Source organism: Vombatus ursinus, unplaced genomic scaffold (assembly GCF_900497805.2).
Source record: "Vombatus ursinus unplaced genomic scaffold, bare-nosed wombat genome assembly UNPS02010394.1, whole genome shotgun sequence".
Classification (NCBI taxonomy): Eukaryota; Metazoa; Chordata; class Mammalia; order Diprotodontia; family Vombatidae; genus Vombatus; species Vombatus ursinus.
Genome location: NW_020950172.1, coordinates 1,102,010 through 1,125,665, shown reverse-complemented (window position 1 = coordinate 1,125,665; position 23,656 = coordinate 1,102,010). Strand labels below are relative to the sequence as shown.

The window sequence follows — 23,656 nt, the reverse complement described above, 5'->3', positions numbered from 1 at the left end:
GATAGATAGATAGATAGATAGATAGATAGATAGATAGATAGATAGATGAATAGATAGATAGACAAACTATTAAGTGCTCACTATGTGTCGGGCAAGGAGCTAAACACCTGGGACACAAAAGCAGGCAAACAGGATCATCTCTACTCTTAAGAACTTCACATTCTAATGGGAGAGACAACCCATAAGGGGTCTAGAAAGAAGCTGGAATGAAATTCAGAGCCCAGGATTTGAATGCTAGAAGGAGCTTTATGAACCATTCACAGGTACAGAGAAGGAAATGCAGGTTCAGGGACTGGGCCAAGGTCAGGGGGTGCTTAGTTGCTCCCTTCCCCTCCCTCCCCACCCCAGGACCCAGGGCTTGACTGCTTGGGTCTCTCTCCCTCCCCCATCAGCTCTCAGAGGCCTTTTCCCAGGTGATCAAGACTTTCCTTCCCCAATGACAGCTCCGCCTCAACACAAATCCTCCTGGGAGAGAGAACCTGACCCAGCCGAGGTAGGCCTTTTCTGGGGAACAGCCGGAGCTAGGGGAGGAGACGGGGTCAAGTGGGAGGGAAGGCAGGCAGAAAGAAAGCCAAGTACCAAAGAGCATCCCCAGTATCCCCACCCCAGTCTTCTCTGTTCCACGTTGTTTTTCTGATGGCTGGATCTGAGAGAATACCCTCACTGTATAGGACCCCCTTGGCTCCTCTGGGAGAGGAACAGGGCAGAGCTCACTATCTCCATTTTACAGATGAGAAGAAAGAGGCCCTTTGAGGGCAGGTGATTTGTCCAAGGTTGAAGGGCTGGCATTGTTGGCATTATATACCAAGCTGCCTTTCAGGGGATGCCCAGTGACTGGTGTATGAGGCCAGGAGGAGGAGCCTGGCAGAGACTTGGAAAAGGGAAAGCTCAGAGGAAGGCTCTGGCTCACTCAGTTCCTGGTTACTCATCTCTCACAGATTGAAGAGGGTCTCACAACCAAGTGAGCTCCCCCATGGTCTGTTGTGCGCACAAAGGACTGATTGCCTTGGGTAAAAGCTGCTGGACAGATTCTGGCTTGATAGAAGACAATGGTCTAACTCAGGTTCCAGAGATGGTATGAGCACCTTGGTATGGAGTGAGCTTCCCGTTCATGGAGTTTCCAAGTAGAGACTGAGATTTCCAAGAGGAGCAATTTCTGCTCAGCAAGCATCTCCTGAGAGCTAGGGCTGGAAAGGACCTCAGAGGTATCTGAGGCTGGCTCACCATGTCACAGATGAGGAAAATTAGGCTCAGAGGGAGGAAGGAACCCATCAAACATCATACAGGGATGAGTGAATGCCAGTCCTATGACTCTGGGCCCCAAGCTTGCACTAACGTTGGCACATCTGCCTCCTCTGGAGGCTGCAAAAGCCAACTCCTTCCTGCCCCCCAGAGAGAAGAACCTGTGTCCAAAGCCCGTAGCCAATTATTGACCAATCCCAGGGCTATGGAGCTGGGAGGGCCCTTAGAGTCTGTCTGGCTGACCACTGCTTTGAGAATGCAGCCAAAGCATTGCCCTGGCAGCACCCAAGCCCCAGCCCTGGGGACTCAGACCCTGGAGCAAGAAGGTGGGGAGAGAGAAGTCAGGTGTCCAAGGCTAAGAGAGCAGATGCTACGGGGGCTGGGACCCCTGGCCACTCTCCCATGCACTCCCAGTGATCCTTTAAGGAGAGGTCCTGGCCAGGTGAGGCATAGCATTTCTCCAGGCCCAGAAAAGCCATTGACTGCATCCCTGTGCCATGGCTCAAAGATTCTCTTCTAGGAATCTGGTGGAGGACTCATATTATAAAGGACTGGTCTTGGGAGCTGGGGGGGGGACCATACCCATGGCTTTACTCCCATTCTGCCCCCAACACTCTGCTCCTGGGTGTGATGGGGGCCCAGGGTCATCAAAGGAGTGCCACCCTTGGATTCAGGAGCTCTGCAGTGAAATCTGGACTCCAATACTAATGAGGTGACATTGGGGAAACTCCTTTCCCTCTATGAGACTCAGCCTTCTCCTCTATAAAATGGGTTCAATTATCCTTGGGCTCCTACTTAAAGGATTTTGAGCTAGCATGAGCATCCTCTCAATTTCCAATTCTTTGCCACCACAAAAAGAGCTGCTATAAATATTTTTGTATGTGTGGGTCAATAAATATTTTCTAAGAATGGAATGGGATATTTCTGTAGGTAATGAGTTTTCCATCACCAGAGGTGATATCATGCTGTCAAAGACATACTCCAAAGTATTCCATCCATTCCCACCGCCCCAGGTTCCTAGAAGTTACTAGGTGGCCTTTGTCCCCAATCCTTCCTGGACATCTTGAAACTCAGAAAGTCAGGTCAAGAAGCATTTATTAAGAACCTGTTATGGACCAGTTCCAGCTGACCTGGTGCAGGACTGCTTGGGAGAAAGGATGAGGCTGATATCAGTGGGCATGACCCATTTATAGTGACACCAGACATCCGCAGGGCTTAGGGACCCTTCACCAGGCCTCCCATATGGTCCCAAGAGGAGCAGGGCTTCCCCTACCTCTGGGCTCCCAGTCTGGAGAAAGAAAAATCAGGAATAGTCTTAGGCATCCAGCCAAGGCAGATGCATTCATTCATTCATTCATTCATTCATTCATTCATTCATTCATTCATTCATTTAGTCAGTCTCTCACAAAATGACCAAATTCAATTCAGTAAATGCCTCCAATGTGAAGAATTCATTCTTTTCATTGATTTACTTACTCATTCACGAAGTTTATTCAATCATTTGTCTTTTTTCATCATTCCATTCATTCCTTATCTCATTCAGAGGATCATAGATATAGGACTGAAAGAGATCTTAGAAGCCATGCAACCTCCTCATTATACAGATGAGGAAACTGAGACACAGAGAGGTGGAGTCACTGTATCAAAAGCTAGGCTTAAACCCTGTGCCCTATCTACTCCCAATTCATTCATTCCCCCATTCCTTCCCTTATTCTCCCTCATTCACTCCCTTCATCCATTTATTCATCTCAAAGAGGTTTGCCTGCGGTGGAGAGGGCCCTGAATTGTTCACTGCAGAGGATCTAGAGAAAAGTCATTCACACTTGTTGTGTGTCCATCTTGACATCGCTATGTTGGAGTCAAGGCTCAGTGTGTCTGACAGTGGTTGATCAGACCAATTCAAGCTCAGGATGTCCTGCCATAGGCTGGGCACAGTCTGTGGGAACATCTGGGGGGCATTCTCTAAATCTGCACATCCTGCACTTCCTTTGAGCTGTCTCGATTCCGCTTTGCTCGTAGAGCACACGCCTTCTCTGATGTGGGTGTGCCATGCTGGGCAGTCCTGTGCCAGGGTCTCCCATGGGACACAGTGAATTCCAAAGTTCTTCAGAGAGACCTTGAGAGTGTCCTTGTATCGCTTTTTCTGACCACCGTGTGAACACTTGCCCTGTGTGATATATCTATATATCCATAAAATAACCTTAGGCAAGCGTACATTTGGCATTCGAACAGTGTGGTCAGCCCATCAGAGTCGTGCTCTCTGCAGCAGAGTTGTGATGCATCAATGAGCCACATGTCCTGGGAGAGCTGCAGAATCTCAGAGGAGAAGGAATCCTCAGAAGCCATGGACACCAAACCCTGCCTAATGGGGTGAGAGCAGGGAGGGACACCAAGGTCTGCAATTGAACTCTCTGGCAAGTTCACTGGAGGATTTGAGTACTCTGAGAGGTATGGAGGAGGAGGGGTCAGGAAAAGCTTCCCGGAGAACTAGACCTAGAAGGGCGAGACCCTGAGGATTATGGAGCTCATGGTAGCAAATTCAGGAGGGAAGATTCAGGGGCTGGGGAGCAGTCCTGGATGAGGGAGCAGACACTGGGCAATCAGTGGGACCAAACAAGCCAGGAATGTTGGGAGGCGGCAGGTGTGTGTGTGTGTGTGTGTGCATGTCAATAATGTCAGTAGTGACCTTCCCCTTCCAACTTCATATGGTCTGTCAGACAACAAGCATTGATGAAGCACCTATTGTGTGCCAGCCACCATGCTAAGCACTGGGAATACAAAGAAAGGCAAAACGTGATCTCTGTTTTCAAGGCACTCATAGGCCTATGTAGAGACAGCAAACAGCCAGTACAAGACAGCTATAGACAAGCTAAACAGGAAGACATCTTAGTGCCAAAGCACTGGCATGGACAAGACTTGGGAAAGGCATTGTAGCAGGTCATTCCAGCAGAGACTGGAATTGGGAGACAAAGGACCTGGGTTCAAATTCTCACTTTGCCACTCACTACCCGGGTGACTTTGAACAGTCTCTTCCTTTCATTGGATCTCAATTTCCTCACCAGCAAAATGAGGGGCTTGGTCTCAGTGACCTCTGTGTCTATCATTCTGTGGCCTCCTTGGACCTCAGTGTCCCTACTTGTTACATTGAGGTGGGGGGGGTAGCTTTCTCTAGTTCTTACAACATCCATGGAACATGTGGCCCACGAGCAGGAGGAGCACATGTGATCTCATTGACTATAGTCCTCTCTCCGCCATCTTGTCTTCTCCTTCTGTGTCAGCCACATTTATACCCTTCCCTGAGTCCTCCAGCTTGGGTCTGAGCAAAGTTCCAGAGGCTGTCTTCTGGCTGTTTTCCTCTCAACACCAGCGCAGCACAATGCAAGTTATCCCCCAGACTGTCTCGTCCTCAATTTGTGCTGCTGCTGCTGCCCCTTCCACCATTCTTCACGAATGAATCATCTCTGATTCCATGCTGCATCTCACCCATCCCTCCTCAGTTTCTTGGATCATTCACAGCTGTGACCTTCCTGGGATCATGACAATCTGAGATCCATGGCCAGATGGCAGCACTGGACCCCAAGGCAAGGAGCCTCTATGGTTTAGGGTAAAAGACGTGATCCGTGCCCTGCTACTCTCCAAGGGGGGAAGAGGGGGAACCTGGCTAGTCAACACTCTGTGACAAAGGTCCAACAAGGCTACTTTGATTGTAGGCTGCTGGGCCACTGCCTGATCATCTCATCTCCCTTCTCATTGCCTCACAAAACTCTAAGATTCTAAGCAACAGAGAAGGCACCCAGCCAAATTCAGAGATGTCTCATTAGGCATTCACTCTGCTGATGGAAGATTGAACTGACTAGATATAGATTGTAAGCCTGAAATGCTATATGAATGAATGATTGAAAGAACCTTCATAAAATTCTGGCCATTGCCTCCTGCACTTCAATTTTTTTCTTCATCTTCCTCATCCTCCTCCCCCCAGAACCTTGAATTCTGCCCCTAGAGTCACCCTGGGCTCTGATTGGTGAGCTTTGACCTTATCCTGCCCAGAACCAGGTCTCCACAGACACTTCTTAGCTATCTCCAAACCATACCTCGACTTGCGTTACCCCTCCCCCCCACTTATGCCTGACCTAAAATACAGCCAGAAAAAGAGAGAGTATCTAGAACAAGGGAGGTAGTCAGCCTCCTGGCTCTGTGTCCTCTGCCCTGATCAGGCCACCTCTGAATGATGTCCAGGTCTGGAGTGCCCAATGCCCAAAGAGCTGCCTCTTGAGGTAGCAAGCTCCTCTTTGCTCCAGTGCTCAGCAGAGACTTGGAGGAATACTGAAGGGAGGATGGATGCATGGGTTGGATCGTCAGCAGTTAGTTAGGGTTGTGACCCTTTAGACTGTGAGCCTGTGAGAGTAGGAATTGTGTTTGGCCTTTCTTTGTCTCTCCAGCTTAGCACAGTGCTAGGCATACAGGAGGCATTTAATAAATGTTTATTGGCTGACTGACTAGATATAGATTGACTAGACTTCTGAGGACTTTCCTGCCCCTAAGCTTAAGTCTTTTGGCTATTTAACTCATGGAGTCAATTCCTTGGCTGAGATGAGGAGGCCACCTTCACCTGGTTCTGGGAGGCAAAAGCCCTAGGTTTTGTGGGACCTAAGGTCAGAGTTGGACCTTCGGCGAGGTGATGGGGGCTTTGCCCAAAGGCAGACATCTGAGGGTGTTCAATACCTCTGTACAGCAGTGCTCCAGGCTTTGACACATAGCTCTGGCATTCCTTTTTCTATGCTCTAAGTTCTACTTGAACATTAGGTGCCTCTAGTTCTAACACAAGGACAGAAATGCTGAAAGTGCTCACTAGACTTGGGAATGTTTTTAAGATTAAGAAGCACATTGGTAACCTCCCTGTGCTTCCATTTCTTCCTCCATTAAAGGGGGCTCATAATTCTCAGCTTTCCTGCTTGGCCCACCAACCTGAGTCAACATCAGGCACTTGGATAGTCTGGCTTGATAATGGTTAAATGGCCCCAGCTGGTTGAAGGGATACTTGGTCTGAGGACAGAGCTGTTTTAGGACAGTGTGAGCAGGGTGGATGTATCCCTGTTTCTCTCCTTGCTCACCAAAGGCATGAAGTCTTTGGAGTTCACCTCAACACCTCATCCTCAGAAGTCCAGACCTCTCCGGGGCCTTTATCCTCTCTCTCCCTGAACTTGTCCCCTCTGAGTCCCAGAATCCCCCTGGAAGCTGAAGGGATGACACTGCCCTGGAGGGTAGTCAGCATGGCCCTACTGGAGGTCCCTGAACAAAAGCTCTGTGGGCACAGCCCTTGTCTAGCTTAGAGGTAATACACAAGTAGCCTGACCTGGATGTCTTTATGGGCCTGCCCAGTTCTGAGACCCTGTGACTGGAGGGTCTCTAAGGTCCGAGCAACTCTGATTTTGATACAGTTGGACCAGTTCCCCCTGCCCCCCTTCATCTTCCTCCTCTGTGACTGGAGAGGCTTAGACCAGGCAGCCTCTGAGGCCCCTTCCAGTTCTGGCTCTCTGATCCCCTGACCCTACGGAGTAATCTAGAAGGCTTCCTGGAGGGGGTGGAGCCTGCCCCTGGCTTTGAAAGCAAGGAGACTTTGGCCAGGTGGAGGAGAGGGAGGGGGGGAGACTGGCATTCCAGGTGTCGTCAGGGAGTTCATCATGAGCCAAGCCTTGAACTATGCCAAGCCCTCGCCTCCCAGGTCCTCCACGCCCCAAGCACCTTAGCTCCTGGTATGCATTGGAGGCTGGACACTGATCCCCCTGAGACAAAGCTCAGGCGGCCTCTGGGAACCTCCCATGGGGGGAGAGGTTCCCTTCTGTTTTGTAACGTGTCTGAGCTCCCAGCCTTGGGAGGCGACTAAGAAAACAGCCGTAAACAACCAGCCGGGAGAGGAGGCTGTGGGGGAACGGGGTGGGGAGAAGAAGAGGGTGCGTGAAGGGGTAGGAGGTGTTGGGGGCAACTCCAGCTCATTCTGCCCCAGCCCTCTGGCTTCCCCAGAAGCCAGACCCTGCAGGGAGTGGGGCTGCCTCCCGAAAGTTCTTCCCCATCTCCTCCTTAGGGCTGCCACCTTTGCGGGTGGGCAGGTGAGATGTGGCTCGGGTGAACCGACCTGGCCCCCTCCAGGCATCTGCGGCTGGTTCAGCTTGGTGTGCCCTTCCCCCCACCTTTGTCCCTTAGGCTTGCACTGGCTTTAAGGATAGATGCCCTGCCTTCCAAGTCTGCAATGGTTATTTATCAAACCTCGAAGCCTGGGCAGTTCTGGCTTGGTACCTCTTCTCACCTCTGGAACTCAGTTATCTCATCAGTGAAATAAAGGGGCTCCACTCCATGTCTGTAGGGTCCTCCCAGCTCTCAATCATCTGAATTTAGGATTGGTCTGGGTTTGAGGGCCAGCTCTGCCCCTGGTCCACTATGAACCTCGGGGTAATCCACCTCTCTTTGGAGTCTCAGTCTCTTTACCTGTAAAGTGAGGATGAGCATCTTGCCTCATAGGGTTGTAATATGGTTCCAAAGAAATGAGATTTAAGGACTTTTAAAAATGTTAGCTGTTGGTAATTTCAAGTGAGGGCTTCGGCAATGATGGCGACCAGTTAATCCTATGGCTATGTTCACTCTATCGTGATTAATGTGGCCATTACCCAGCTCATCTCAACATTGGCTAATGGCTATTGGCCACTAATGTCAGTACAGACTCTCTGGCTACTGCAGATTTCATACAATCTGTAACTGGAAATGAATTCAGAAACCATTCATTCCAGCTCCCTCATGTTACAGAGGAGGAAACCAAGGCAAATATAGGGAAATGGTCCAGACGGCCAGCTAAACAAAGCTCTTGGAGGCTGTTCCTATTATCTGTGGTCCTTTCTGTGAATACCACAGTCTGAAGGGGCTTTAGGGACCCCAGAATCCAGCGTTCCTTTACAGGACTCACCTCAATAATGTCCCTGAGGGGACCTTATCCAGCCTCTGCCTCAACATCTCCACTGAGAAGGAGCTCAACCCCTTGCGGAATCAGTCCATTCCATTGCTGGACAGCTCTGCTTGTTACCCCAACTTCCCTTACATCAAACTAAAATTTCTTTCTCTGAAACTAGCCCCGAAGCTTCCAATTCTGTCCTCTGGAGTCAAGCAGAACAAGGCTAATCCTTCTCCCACCTGACCTCGCTTCAAATGCCCAAAGATAGCACTTCCAAAGTCCTCTCTTCTCTAGTAAAAATCCCTCATTCTTCAAACCAATCACATTCCACCAACCCTGACCTTCAAAGACTCATTGGGCAAAAAGTAGGGTGAAGATGGTCCATGGGTCCTTAGCCATCCTGCCATCCATGGCAGAAGCATGAATTTATTTACATTGTTTTCTTCTCTCACCCAGGATATTGTTAATTTACTAATACACAGCATCAATAACGAAATAATAATCCCTCCACTGACTTCCTCTTCTGATGGCCCACTATGGCATAGAGGTGAGCTGGGCTCCTGAAGCCTGTGCCAGCTGGGCACAAGTGCACATGAATCCTGCCAAGCTGAGAAGGATCAAAGGACAAATCCTGCATGTTGGATATCCTAGCACCACTTTAGAGAGACATTCCATGTTGGCCATAATGACTCTAAGCCCATCCACCAAAGCACCAGGGGGCTGAGTTCTGTGCTAGGGGTGGGCAGACCAACACCAGTGAAGTTTTGGGCCCTGGAGGCATTTGAATAACCATCCCTTGCATCCAACTTGAGTTTCTGTTTTGAAGTTTTTTTATAACTTGGAAGGGAGGCTGGCCAGAGGGGATTACCTCCATTTTATAGATGAGACAACTGAGGCTCCAACCAGAGGAATGTCTTGCTCAGGGTAATAAAACTAGGTAGTAGCTGAGTTGGGACTTGAATCCAGGTCTCGACTCCTAGCCTAGGGTTCTTTCCACAACACCTGGATGAAAAAGGGGCAGAGCTGAGTGAGTGTATGAGCATTTCCTGCACCTGTGGATTAATGCTGACCTTGGCTTTCAAGGGGCTGGATGAGGGCAGAGCAGGCATTCCCATGGAGCAGCCTGTGGGGGTGGTGGGGGTAGATGCTGCCAGATCATCAAGGGGGTGGGGTCATGGAAGGATGGAAAGTTTTCTGTATCATTTTCCCATTCTTCCATGGCCACTGCCCTGTGGTGCTGAATGATGACTGATAGTCTGGTTTGAAAATTTTCCATGAGAAGTCTTAGGGTGGAACCACCCACACACGCATACCCACTCCCATGATTGGAGTGGAGGCTTCATGCTGAGTCCCCCAGGCTGCCCCTGGGTTTCTGGGGGTAGAGGTTAGAAACATCTTTGGCAACCAATCAGTGAACCCTTAGGCAGCTCAGCTTAGACTCAGCCCTGACCCTTCCATGATCAATCAGTCAATCAACCAGTACTTAGAACATGATTAATGGTGCAGAATCTGGTGCCAGGAAGGGGCATCATTGGGACACACTGAAATGCTTGCCCCTAAGGAGACTTGAGGGCAGGTAAACTTCACAGCTTCTTCAGCCTCCTCTTGGGTAACTAGGTCTTCATTTCATGGAATGTCAGAGCTAAAATGGACCGAGAAATGACCTGGTCCACACTTCATTGTACAGATAAGGAAACAGGCTTGGGAAGGACTTGGTCTAGGTAACATGGGTAGGAAGAAGCCCAGCTGGGATTTGACCTCAGAATCCTCCGCCTCCAAATCTATCACTCTTTCTATTGCATCATTCCCTCTTTTCTCAGCCCCTTCCCAGAGGTTCTGTCTTGGTGTTCCAGGTTCCAGACCTGCCCATGAACTCCACGGACCTCACACTAAGCAGACATGCTGAAAATTCAGACCTGGATGGGTCCTTAGTGTTCTTGTCCAGGAAGCCTCTTTGAATTCTCTAGCCCACATTGATCTGTGTTATAGAATCACAGCTGGAATGGACCTTGGGGACCGTCTGGTCCAACCCCTTCATTGTCCAGACAGAAAATGGAGCCAAGCTCAAAGACAGAATGAGACTTGTCCACAGTCACACAGCCATGGAGAGGTCATAGAACTCGGGCCTCTTGGTTCTCAGCCATGTTAAATGGGGTCTGTCTGCCATCGACTCCTTGGAAACTCAAGTGCAATTAAACATGGGAGGCCAACTATGTGATCCTGGCCTTCATCCCTCTGAGCCTCAGCTTTCTCCTCTGTAAAATGGCACAGTATGTACTCCACAAGGCTGTTTGGAGGATAAGTATATATGTAAAGTGTTCTGCAATATGACACCTCCCTGTACTTCTTGAGAGTCAAAGTGATGTCATGGAAAGAGCACAGGACTCAGATTTAGGAGAGTCCTAAGTTCAAATCCTTCCTTTGATACTGTGTGACCATGGGCAAGTCACTGAATCTCAGTTTTCTCTTCTGTGAAAGAGGACTAGACAACCCACATTACCCATGTGAAGGTCATGTGGCTTAAATGACCATAGAGCCACAGAAATGCCAGCTATTTCTGGGAAGTCCTACATGGAGAGATTAGGAAAGAAGAGCGTTGGCTTTGGAGTCAGAAAGATTGGCTCTCAGCTCTGCCTCGTCTGACCTGTGTGACCTTGAGCATGTCACCTCACTTCCTCAAGCCTCAGGTTTGTCCCCCACTAAATGAGGAGGTTGGACCAGTTGGCCTCTGGAGTCTCCTCCAGCACTGACCCCCCCCATCTTTGTGCCCCCAGCACATGAAAGCCTTCCACATGAGAGGGGCTAATGCACCTTCTGAACCGCTCTTCAATCCTAGCAAAGTGCCCAGCACACTCACAGTGATTAGCTGAATTTCATGTTCCAGGCTCTGACTACAATGAGGTCTGGTGATTCTGGGAGTTCGTGACCAACTGAAATCTAGTTCTTAGCAGTTCGTCACCTTTTTGTGTCTTAGACTCCTCAGGAGATCTGGTGAAGTCCACAGAGTCCTTCTTGGAATCATGTTTTTAAATGCATAAAATACATAGAATTGCAAAGGAAATTGCAGATAGATAGATAGATAGATAAATGGAGGATGGATGAATAGATAGAGGGATGAAGAAATAGATAGTGTATGTACATGTTTGTGGACCCCAGGTTAAAAACTCTTGGACTGGAAGGTCTATACTGAGTACCCTCCTGAATACCTATAACTACGTTGGCCCCCAGTGGGGGAAACAAAAGAACTCTGAGACCTGAGAGCTTCTGCCATAGACTTGACCAAGAGAGAAGCATCATGCAGCTAACCAAAAAAATCCAGAACTGTCATCATTGTTTAGCACTTTAGTATCTTCTGCGCCCAAGACCTCAGGCAGCTCACAGCCCAGGTCACTGCATGAGACTGGCCCAAGAGACAGGCAAACTGCACAGAAACACAAGCACAAATTCACGAGGAAAGAGGACAGGGAGCCAGGTTACCCAAGAGCTGCTCTAGCAAGAAGCCCCTCCTACTTATCTGCAACTCTGTCTTGTTACTACGTTGAGCTTTACAGCCCAGGTACAAGACCAGTGGAGGCGAAGCTCTCGGTATTAAAGTGAGGAGTGCAAGAGAGGCAGGAGGGACTTCTTTGTGGCCCAGTGGAAGCTTGAGCTCTGTCTGCTTTGATCATCTGCCTACAGGCAGCCTCAGAGCACAAGAAATAGTGTACCATTATTCAGGCAGCAAGTGCCACCTGCCCCCACAGTTCAATTGTGTTTCCTCCCTGACTGTGGCAGCAGAAAGCAGATGACAGAGCCCCTACTTTGGAGCCCTGTGGCTCTTCTCCAGTGCGGGCCAATTTCCTCCCCCAAATTGAGGGGGGTAAAATGGAAGAGGCAGCCTCAGAGTAGTTGGTTTCCCTCTGCGGGGGGATTTCAAATCAAAGCTGGACGGCTGCTGGTCAAGGCAATTCTCATTCAGGTCTGGGCTGGACAATATGCCCCTGGAAGCCCCATCCATCTCTGAGAGTCGGTGATTAGATGCCAGCCATGGTGATGCAGCAGCAGCAATCAGAATGTATGAGAGCTAGTGAGGAAAGGAGAGGTGACCCCTAAGCTGAGTCTTGGAGCAAAGGAGGGGTTTTACCTGATTGACAGGAAGGAGGGCTTTCCAGATGGTGAATATACCTTTCCTAAAGCCCTGAGCAAAGGATGTCAGAGCTGGGAGGAAGCTAGAACAGAGAAAGGAAGACCTAAGAGGAATATTAAAACAGAACATCAGAGGGGCCTCAGGACAGGGGATGTCAGAGCTGGGAGGAGCCTGAAAAAGGGGGACGGCAGAGCTGGGAAGGGCCTGAGAACAGGGGATGGCAGAGCTGGGAGGGGTCACACATTAGAATTTAGAATTGTGGAGGCAGGCTGGGGTCTTAGAGACCATCTAATCCATTTTCCTCCTTTTCCAGAGACACACAATGAAGTCACTGCTCAGAGGGTAGGAGACTCTCCCAGAGTCACAATCTTTATAAAACCCCTGGGTGATATTTCTCCACTCTCTCAGGTGTGGGCCTAGCACTTTGTGGAAGCTGAGCTACATGGAGGCTGGGGCTGTGTCTCCATCTTCCTGGGTCCCCTAGTGCCCAGAACAGGTGTCTGATGTTTTGCTGAACTGACATGGTGGGAGAGGAGGGGCAGGGACCACAGTGGATTGTCCTATTTGGCTGAAGCCAGGAGCATGTGGAAATGAATGCTATGAAGTGAGGCTGGAAAGCTAGGCCACATTGTGAAAGGCTCAGGTTCAGGACTTGGACCTTGGCTTCATCAGCCCTAGGAAGCTCCTGGTGGATTTTGGGCTTGGGTACGATGTAGTCAGAGCAGGGGGTCCAGGGTGAAGAGGGCGAAACCACTTGTGTCTCTGCTACTGACTGCTTTTGACATCTTGGCAAGAGTTTCCTCCTTTCTAGACTTTGGGATCCTCTTCTGCAGAATGAGGTGGTCAGAGGGTCACAGGCCATTATGTGATCATAGTTTTAGAGCTGAAAGTGATCTTAGAGGCTATTGTGTCTGGTCTTCTCATGTTACAGTTGAGGAAACTGAGGCACACAGAGATGATATGACTTGCTCATGGTTACATAGCTACTAATTGTCTGAGGCAAGATTGGAACCCAGGTCTTCCCACCTCCAAGTCCAATGGCCAGTCCACTCCAGCAGGAGACAGAACCTAAGGTCCCAGTTAGCTTTGCCTTCCTTTAGAGCCCAACCTCAATGGTATCTCCTTCAGAGAGCCTTTTAGGGGGCTGTGCTGGTCATGACTGGGGGTCAGAATCCCCCAGCCTGCTGTGGGCCCCTCTCCTCTCTCATTCACTGTCCATCACAGCCGTCCAGGTTTGTGCCATCTCCTTTCTGGGCACACAGTGGGTTCTGAGAACTGGGTGAGGTCTTGGCAATTCTGTGAGAAACAGGGAAGTATTTTCTTCCCCTGACAGGTGTGGGAAAGCGAGAGACTTGGGAAATTCCTAGCGATGGGGGCTGCACCACAGGGGCATGGATGGCTCATCTCCAGGCCTCTTTTCCCCTAGAAGGTGGCCCAAGAGCATCAGGCCAGGCCCGGCCCAGCTTCGCCTCTTTGGTTCTTCAGGCCCCTCCCTCCTGGATTCATTTTCCAAGGAGCTACAATTACAATGGATTAAGTTCCCTCCTCACCTTCCTGGCACAGATGTTCAATGGCAACAACAACGTGGGGGACAGTGACTGCCTTGCTGGAGATTCTAGGGACATTGCCAGCCAGATAAGGGGGGGCAGCGGGCATCGAGTGTCTGCCCAGACCTGGAATGTCTTGGCTTTCACCCATTCCTGGTGATGCTGAAGAAACAGGTCTGCCTCCTTATGGGAATTACCCAAATCTCTTGCTTTCCCACACATCACGGAAAAACACCACCTTGTTTCTCACAGAATGCTGAAGGTCCCTCCCAGCTGGGTTGTTCCATGTTCTAAGGCCCCTCCCTGCTCTGCCATTGGATAATCCACATTCTGAGCATACTTCTGTCTCTAGCAGTCTGTGACTCTAGGTCATTTAACCTCCCTAAGTCTCAATTTCCTTTTTTGTCAACATAATCTCCCCCACCAACCTTGCCCCTCTCTTACCCTCACAGGGGTCTTGCGAGGATCACTGGAGCTCCTAGATGTGGGAGGGCTCTGTCAATCTTACTTTGTTCACCCAATGGCTCTTCATGCACGACAAGTCCAGGCTTGGAAAATCTAGTTTTTATTAGGTCTCATTAAGAATCTGCTCTCTGGTCCAAAGTGGAATTTGTATGAGGCAAAAAGGGATTTGCGCCAAAGTGTTCACATGGAGGAGGTGAGGGTGGGGGGACCTGCGTTCATGCCCACTACCGCCCTTTAGTCTCATCTTTGGCTCCTCCAGTGACATGTGCAGGAATGTTCCTGGTCACCACCCCAGGGTCCAATCATTTCCCTCCTTTCCCTCTTTACCCCAGCTTGGCCTGCTCTTCTCTGGGGAATGCCCTCTCCTGCATACTTACCCCCAAAGTCACCTGCTGTCTGTACTGCTGCCATCCCCCTCTCCCTTCCAGTTTTGCTCTGAGTGTAATTACGGCTAGAACAGGCCCTGGTTATAGCCATAATTATATAAATATATATGTGGCCATGGCTCCATCACTCAGCATTGCTCCCTGGGCACCAGACTCTTGAATGGACAGCAGGTCCTCACCCCCCTCTTCTGCCTCTCTCCCTCAGAGCTCTGTCGTCTGTGGTGGCTTTGGGAGCCAATATCATCTGCAACAAGATCCCTGGCCTGGCCCCCCGACAACGAGCCATCTGTCAGAGCCGCCCCGACGCCATCATCGTGATTGGAGAAGGAGCACAGATGGGGATCAACGAATGTCAATACCAGTTCCGCTACGGCCGATGGAACTGTTCTGCACTCGGCGAGAAGACTGTCTTTGGGCAGGAGCTTCGAGTGGGTAAGGGATGCTTGTGGAAGCCAGCTGAATCAAATGGAGAAGGATGGGGTGGGAGGCCAGTTGGGGAAATGGCCTTTGGCCTTTTACCAGCCTTGTCGGGATGGATTGTAGAGAGGTACCTGCCATCTTGCTTTCTGACTTCTCTTGAAATGACATCCCAAGAATCCCACCCTCTTGTTTGTTCAACTAACAGAATCATTCATCATCCCAGTGCATAGTTCTGTGACCCAAACAATATGCTAACCATCCCACTGCCTTATTTCTCAAACAAAACCACATACAAACCATCCAGCTTCCTACTTTGGTCACTCCAATAATGCATTAACCATCTCACCTCCTGATTCTGCAACAAAAATTAATGCATAAATCATCCTAATTATAGAACTGAAATCATACACAAACCATTTCACTTCCTTCTTTATTCAACTGAAAAGATACCCAGAACACCACCCTCCCTTATCTCTCCAAATAAAATCAAGTATCCACCATCCCACTTATTTTTGTAACTGAAATGCTTCCCACTCTCCCACTTCCTATAGTTATCTGGAACACCATTCAGTTCATCATCTATTAAACATCTATGTTCCTGTTCCTTTTTCTCCAGTTGAAATAAGACCCAAGCCATCTCATTTCCTTTTCCTTGTATGTCCACTTGAAACGGCCCCAAGACATCTTGTTTTGTTTTGGTTTGGTTTGGGTTTTTTTGGTGAGGCAATTGTGGTCAAGTGACTTGCCCAGGGTCACACAGCTAGTAAGTGTCAAGTGTCAGAGGCCAGATTTGAACTCAAGGCCTCCTGACTACAAGGCTGGAGCTCTATCCACTGCACCACCTAGCTGCTCCTCCCCAAGATGTCTTGTGGCAGAGATCCCTCCTCCACCTCTTTGTCCCTTATGCAGTATGGCCATTTCTACATTTCAGTGGCAGGGATGACCCTTCTCTGAAATCTCCTACCTGAGTCTTTGCTCAAGGGCGGACAATCTGTGGAGTGTCTTTGGGCCAATCATCCAGTTTGGCTGGAGTGTCACTTGTGTGGAAGGGAGTAGCATGAATTAATGTGAGCTTTGGGAGGACCTTGGATCCCACGCTAAAAAGTCTTAATTGGATTCGTCCAGCAATGGGGAGCCATTGGAGGTCTTTGGCCAGAGGAATGGCATGTCATGGTGGGAGTAGGGGCAGAACCTGGCTCAGGTACAAGTTGGACAACATGCTCTCTGGATATCCTGGTATTTCACTGTTCTCACAGCAGCCCAATGCTCATCTTCAGGAATTTTGTAGCAGAGACTCTGTTTCCGACTTGGCCTGGGAGCTCAGAGATGGATGGTGCCTTTATGCTAATTACTCAGGCCGCACATGCATGTGCATGTGCACACACACTCACGTGCACTGAGGTGGGGAGGGAGGGCATTCTGGGTTGCAAAGGTCGCAGAGATGGGAAGTGAGTGATATGCTATAAGACTGGAAAGGATGGAGGCCATTTTACAAAGGATTTTAGTTGTCAAACAAAAGAGTTTGTATATTTGATTCTATAGGTAATATTGAGCTATGGGAGTTTCTTGAGCAAAGGAGTGACATGGTCACAGTCAGACCTGTGCATAACCGTAACTCTCCGACTAACCCGAATTTCACTTTGGTGGGTGTGTAGAGGCTGGGTTGGAGAGAAAGACAAGAGAGACTGGAAGGAGGACGACCAGTCATGACAAGATGGCTCTAGTCCAGGATTGTGAGGGATAATGAGGCATGGCCCTGAGGACCTCTGGCCTCCTTCTTATTCCACTCTCCTTCTCCTTTCTCTGACTGCCTCAGTCTACCATGGATCTATTGTCCCTTGGACTGTAAGCACCATCATCTGTCTCCTTCATTTGGCCCATAATTACTAGTGCCTTGTTTCTTAACCTATAGTCCAGGGTAGTGGGATTTAGATCCAGAAGACCTGGCTTCAAGGCTCAGCTCTACAACTATCAGTTGTGTGACCTAGGGCAAGGCCCTTGCACTCTCTGGGCCTCAGTTTCCCTGTTGGTAAAATGAGGGGGTTGAATCAGCTCCGCAAAGTCCCTGCCAGCTCTCAGGTTCTGAGTCAGAGGAGAAGAGCCAGGCTTTGGAGTTTGGGATGTGGGCGGCCTGATCGATGTAAAGGCTGTGGGTGGGGTAAACTTTCCATGCCCTGTGGGTTTAGGAAAACCCTGTGCCAGGCTGCTTGGGGGCACTTCTGTGGAGAAGTAGAGAAGCCAGTGGGTGACGTCGGCTCCTCAGCCCCGCTCTGTTCCTCTCCTCATGTGGGGCCCAAAGGCGGCCTCGATCCCAGTGCTGGCTGAGAGTCCCAGCTCCCAGGGCCTCTTCCCCACCCACCTTGGCCACCCACTGTCTCTGGTTTCCTGTCTGGACTGTGGCTGATGGGGGATCCCCTGATTCACTGAAGACTGATTGCCACGTTAGGGACCACCTGGAAACTTTGGCCAGGTTTTAGATGCAAGGTAAGGCCTAACCCAGCCAGGAGCCTGGGGTTCTAACCCCTGTGGTTACACTGGTTAGCTGTGTGACCTTGGGTAAATGTCCCAACCTCCTCCTCCCCAAAGTGGAAGCTGGATCAAATGAGCCTTTCCAGTCTCTTCTTATTTTCCCAATTCTGTGAATTTGTCAAAGGTCACTAGAGCAGGCACTAGGCCTTAGGCAAGGGGGCATGGTCACAGAGACCAAGATAGGGGCCGAGGGGCTTCCCAGTACACGATTCAAGTGAGACCTACAGCAGAGGCTGTTGGACAAGATTAGTCCTTGAGCCCATTATGTTATCAGCATTATTATGGCCATTTTACAGATGGGGAAACTGAGGTTTGGAGTAGGGAAGGGACCCAATCCTGGAGCACAAAGCTAGCAAAGGACTAAATTCCCCGGCAGATTTCTGCTGATGACTCCAAGTCCAGAGTGTTTTTCCCTCACCATGTGACCATGGCCCCACTAAACCTTTTCTCTTCTCAAACAGGCATCCCAATTCCTGCCCCAGCAGCCAGGACAATAGGATACAGAGCTCAGTGGAGCCAAGGACCCTGTTGCCTCTCCCTGCTGCCATGCAGATGCCATGGCCTGAATGGAGATGAGTGACTCAGAGGGTGACGTGGTCTCAAACATCAGGATGGGGGTGGGGAACAGGGCTTCAGACCTAGAAATCCCTCGCTTAGATGTCCAAGGTAGGCTCTGAGATGCTCAAGGCTCTGACATTGGGCTGTAAGCGATCAGGACTTTCACAACAGTCCCTTCTGTGAGGCCCAGTCTGATTAATAATTGCTAACGCTTGGGCCTGCTGGGGAAGGCAGGTGTGACAGTGGGAGACCAGCAGAATGGGAATCAGGAGACTGCCTCAGCCTACTTGCAGGGCAACATTAAGCAAAGCATATCCCCCTCTGGGCCTCAGTTTCCTCTTCTGTCAAATGAGAAGGTCCGACGAAACGGGTTTCAGGCTGCCAGAATGGCAGTGGAGGTAGTGAAGTCATCATCTCAACATCCTCTGTCCCAGCCAGACCATATCGGAGCATCAGATGTAGATGTGGGCAGCCCATTGTAAGTAGGGCCTAGACAGGGGGGACCAGAATGGTAAGGAAGCCAGAGACCAGAGCACTCAAGGAGGGGTCAGGTGCTGTATTTGTGTAAGTTGTTGTTTTTGTTACTGGGAGGCAGTGTTGGCTAGTGGCTATGGCGCTGGTCTCACAATCAGAAAGCCCAGTTCCAGGCTGCCTCCAGCACTGACCCTGAGCAAACCTCCCAAGAATTCTCTGGGGCTAGAAGACTCAGTGAGGTGCTGGCTTGTATTGGTAGGGGGAGCTTCCCCACTGATCTGAAATTCCTCACATCAGTGGAATCCTAGGGCCAGGTCTCCAAATGTGATACTGCTCATGGGGCCCTGGAGAAGATCAGGCTTGACTTGGCAAGAAGAGCATGGAGGGGAGATGGGTGCAGTCTCCAAGTATTGGAAGGATTGACAGGTAGAAAAAAGATCCTCTTTGCTTTGTTTGGCCCCAGAGGAAAGATCAGGAGCAAAGGGGGTAAAGATTTGGGACTCAGTGTTAGGGTGCTCCCGGTCACTGGAGGTCTTCCCAGGGAGGCTGGAGGACCCATCGTTGGGGATGTGATAGAGAGTATTCCTGCTCAGAGAGGCATTGGCTTGGAGGCCACAAGTGTCCCTTCTGGCTCTGAGATTCTGGGATTCCATGACTCAGCCTCTGATTGGAGGGCCAGCATCTGGGCTCGGGCTATGAGTTAGGTCAAGGCTCAGACTGTGACCTGAGTCAGAGCTCAGGCTTGGAATCAAAGGAATCAGAAACATGAGGGCACTCAGCACTTCATTTCAAAGTTGATGAAATCTAGACAGAGAGGTCAGTGACCTGGCCAAGGTAACACAGGGATGAATTATTCTAGTCCAAATTCAAACTGCAATCCTGGAGCTTCCAAACTGGCTTCTTTCCACACTGCAGGCTATGGCCTCCATTAGTGCTCGGCTTGCCTGGGCATTTGAAGTCCTACAGGGCCTTCATTGGCCTCCTAATGGAGGGACTCCTAGCCTCATTAGAGGCTGACTTGGGAAGCTCCGTGGCTACTAACAGAGGCTGACCTGCTGAGGGAGCCTGGCAGAACCCAGACCAGCTGGAGCTCCCCCTGGAGCTGCCAGAGGAGGGGGAGGGGCTCTGTCGGCAGCCAGCCTCTTCCTCTCCCCCATACAGAAGAGAGGGGGCCCTGCCGACTTTCCTGCCCTTCCCCCCATGGGGTCCCCTGGGCGGCGTCCATCACATGGCTGCTGCAAACATGACCGAGCATAGGAGACACTAATCTTGCCAGCTCACGTGGGGCAGGACAGGTTGGGCAGGGCTGGCCAGGCTGTGCCCCTACTGAGTCTGCTGCTGACTGTGGGGGGGGGGTGCCCTGTGCTGGGGGACTGCCTCTGCCCATTTGAATTTCTGACCAGAAGCCATCTGTACTTTAAAGTGGCTCTCTCCCTCTCTGTGTTTTTTTGACCCAACCTTTGTGATTGCTTGTAATTCCATGCAGAAATCAGGAGACAAATTAGGTGCCAGGGATTCTGAGAAGCTCAGAATGTCAGGGCTGGGAGGCCGCTTTGACATCATCAGGCACATTGCACTCACGTGAACTGAGGCTCTGAGCTGAGAAAAACCCTGCCCACGAACACAGAGGGAGCAGGTGGTCAGTCAGGCAGTCAACAAACTCCAACAACAGCCTGAGAGGGAGTCAGGGTCAGAATTATCACTCCATTTGACAGATGGGGAAATTGAGTGACTTGCCCAAGGTCATATAGCCTGGAAGTGGCAGATGAATTAAGTCCTCTTTGGATGGACAGGCAAGAGGCCGTTTGGGGCCAACTCCTGGATTCCTGGCCCCTTCTACCCAGAAGCACCTGAAACTAGGGAGGGCTGCAGGGCTCTAGAAGGGGGGGCTGAAAGAGAAGGCTGCTCCCTGTGATCCTGTATAGACCCAGAGATACAGAGCAGAGCTGCGGGCTGCTCCAAGGCCTCTGATGGCCCTCCAAGCTCAGAGCATCAGAAGGTTCAGAGTTGAAAGGGAACCCCAGGACCTCTTGTCCAAGCTCATCCTGAGGGAACCGAGGCATAGGGAGAGGTCTGCATTGGCCAAGGTCACATAGCAAGCAAGTTGAGGACTGGCCCAGAGATGGCCCCAGTCCTGCTTAATCTACAGGCCTGGCTCTTCCCATGAGCCTTCCCAAGGGTCCCATTCCGGGCTGCCCTGAGCAGCCTTTCTTCCAGTAGTAACTACTTCATAAACACTGAGTCATCCCCATCAAGTCTGGAGCTGCCTCCCAGCCCCAGGCAGCCCAGAGCGCGTGCGGATGCCCTGCCCACCTTGGCTTGGGATGGTGGCATTCATGCGCCAACCCCCCCCCCCCCGATGCCCGGGGCAGCCAGTGAACAGACCCTGGCCCCTGGGACACCTGTGTGTGCTGAGTCACAGGGAGAGAGTGTCAGGAGTGAGCAAGCTGGGGAGCACGGAGGTGGAGGCTTACGGCTTCCTTCCCCTTACCTGCCGATGCCTGAAATTCCACCATTAGAGTCTCACTCCTTCCCGTGTGTCTCTTCTCACAGGGTCAGCTGCTCTGGGAGCAGGCAGCAAATTACAAACCCGAATCTAGCCCCTTTGGAAAGGGATGGAGTAAGGGATAGCAGGGCCTCTTCCAACCCTGACTTAGTTTTACAGCCTTTCTCAGTTCTGACATCTCATGTCCTAAGACCCAGCTCTGACACAGTGATCTGGGTCAGTCCCTGACTCCTTACCAGCCCTGCCAGGGCCAGGGGTTATTTATCAGCCCTGTCTTAAGTGTGGCTGGAAACTGTGAGGCTTGAGGTGGGGAAGGGCCTCACCCAGGGTCCCACGGTGACTCCAGTCAAGTTTGGAGGGGCTCTGGCTGAGCTCATGCCCATCCGCCTTCATTCTGGGCCCTGGCTACTTTTCCCCTCCCCTCCACCCTGTGCCAAGCTGCCCTCCTCCAACCTGGCATTCAGAATTTAGCTAGTAATGCTCTCTCAGCAGGTGAACCTGAGAGGTTAAGAGGCTGGGCATCGCTGTCTGGCCATAAACTAGGCAGCTTTATGCAGCTTCTAAATCTCTGGAGCTCTCAAGGAATCCTCCTGGAAAGCCGGGCTGCTCTCCCAGGATCTGGCTCTTTCTGAGCTCCCCTCCCCCCAGGCCTCTGGCAGCTGGGATTGTGTTTTGAAGAAACCCCTGCATGCAGAGCCCCCAGACGCAGAGAATTTTGTGGAGGAAGCCCTGGGCCTGCAGCCCCAGGCAGGGTCCGGCACCAGCACTGTGTCTTCCTGGCCAGGATACCAAGGGAGCTCAGATTGGAAGGGGGGAAGAGTGAGGAGAAGCAAAGCTGAGGCTCCCACCCATGGCTTGGGCCCCCAAATCCAGACCACTTTTCTTTCCCCATGCCTCCTCTGGCCCTCAGTTTCCCCACTTGTAAAATGGAAATTACAATTCCTGCCTTTCCTCTCTCCTAGGGCAGTTCCTCAATCATTGACTTTCTTTGAGTCAGTTTTCCCACCTGTGAAGAAAAACAGAGGCCATAGAGTTCTCAGGAGGGGCCACAAAAGGTCCTGGGAGGGCTAGGGTTAGGACTGGCTCATCCCCTCAGGAGACAGACCACATTAAGGGATGAGGATCAGTCTTCTTGAGCTCCTGGGCTCGTGAATGATTGCATCAAAGCCCGTAGTCTGATCCAGAGAACCTGGCTGTGTGACCTTGGGCCATTGCCATTCTCTCTCTGGGCCTCAGCTTCCTACTCTTCAAAAGGAGGCTGTGGCTCTCCTAGGCCCCTCCAGTTCCCTGCTCCCAAGGTGTGGGATAGCTCAAGTGACCCCCAGTAGCACCCATGGGTGGCCCAGGGAGAGATGGCAGGCATTCCAAGGAGGGTAAAGGCACTCCACACACTGACTGCCCCCCGATGAGGCTGCTCCAGACTGGGAGGTCTACAGTATGCCATGTATTTACTGGCCTAGTCTACAGATAACAATCCTACCCCCAAAATTGTGATGGTATTGGAGGGCTCACTGAGAATCCTAGCCTGAGAGAGCTCACACGAGCATGGGCACAGTTTGGAAGGCAGGTACAGGTCAGAGGGTGCAACCCCCTTTTCTCCTTTGGCCTTTTAATCCTGAGAGCTTAGCATAGCACCTGGCACACAGTAGGTGCCTAATAAATGTTAGTTGAGTGATTAAATGCTTACAGCTCCTACTTCTCTAGCTCTTAGAGGTTTAGAAAGCACTTTCTTTGTCATAGCCCCAGTAGGTGAAGCATATAGGTATGGTTGTTCCCATTTCAAGGATGAGGATACTGAGGCTTGAGGAGGGGAAGATCACAAAATCACAGAGCCAGTAAGTGGCAGAGCAAGGAATCACATGAGGGGGGCCAAGGCTCCTTCCCCTCCAATGAAGCCTCACCCCCAATGTTCTAGAGCAAGTGACTAAGTCAGCTCTTGAGGGGAGAGGCTGAAGACAAGGAGGCTGATTGGGAGACCAAGGTAGTGATTCTGATGAAAGGGCTTGGGGGAGGCTGCTGCCTGCTGTGGGGAAGGACCAGAAGAGAGACCCTGCCCACTCCACTGTCTGCTGCAGCTGGTCTGCACAGCTCAGCTTGGACTCGGTGCAGAGGCCCAGAAATGGCTCCGTCAGGAGGGCAGCCATGCTGCTTATGATTGAGGAGGTCATTCTTTGTCAGAGCCTCCTTGATCAGGGAGAGGCTCAATGTGGACCTGGGCTGTCTGGAGATGCAGCTCAGCGGCTCAGGGAGAGGAAAGCCAGCCCTGGATGGGAGCTGGAAGACCCAGCTCTGCTGTTAACTTGGTTTTGAGGGCATCAAGGGCCTTCTCAGCTCTGGAATTCCCCAAGCTAAGGCCCCACCCATATCCAACATCCGCTGTTCTCAGGCCCCTCCCAGCTCTGACATCCCCATTCTGAGGCCCCTCCCACCTCTGCCATTCCCTGTTCTCAGGCCCCTCCCACC

The 23,656-nt window shown here is 50.9% G+C and overlaps 1 protein-coding gene across 2 annotated transcripts in view; it reads left to right on the top strand.

Moving 5' to 3' along the window:
- WNT7B (Wnt family member 7B) overlaps window positions 1-23,656 on the top strand; it is a 94,978-nt gene that overhangs the window by 47,351 nt on the left and 23,971 nt on the right. For both annotated transcript variants that reach the window (XM_027854374.1, XM_027854375.1), the window contains exon 2: window positions 14,912-15,138. In XM_027854374.1, the coding sequence (XP_027710175.1) occupies window positions 14,912-15,138 (227 nt within the window). The remainder of the gene's footprint in view (window positions 1-14,911; window positions 15,139-23,656) is intronic.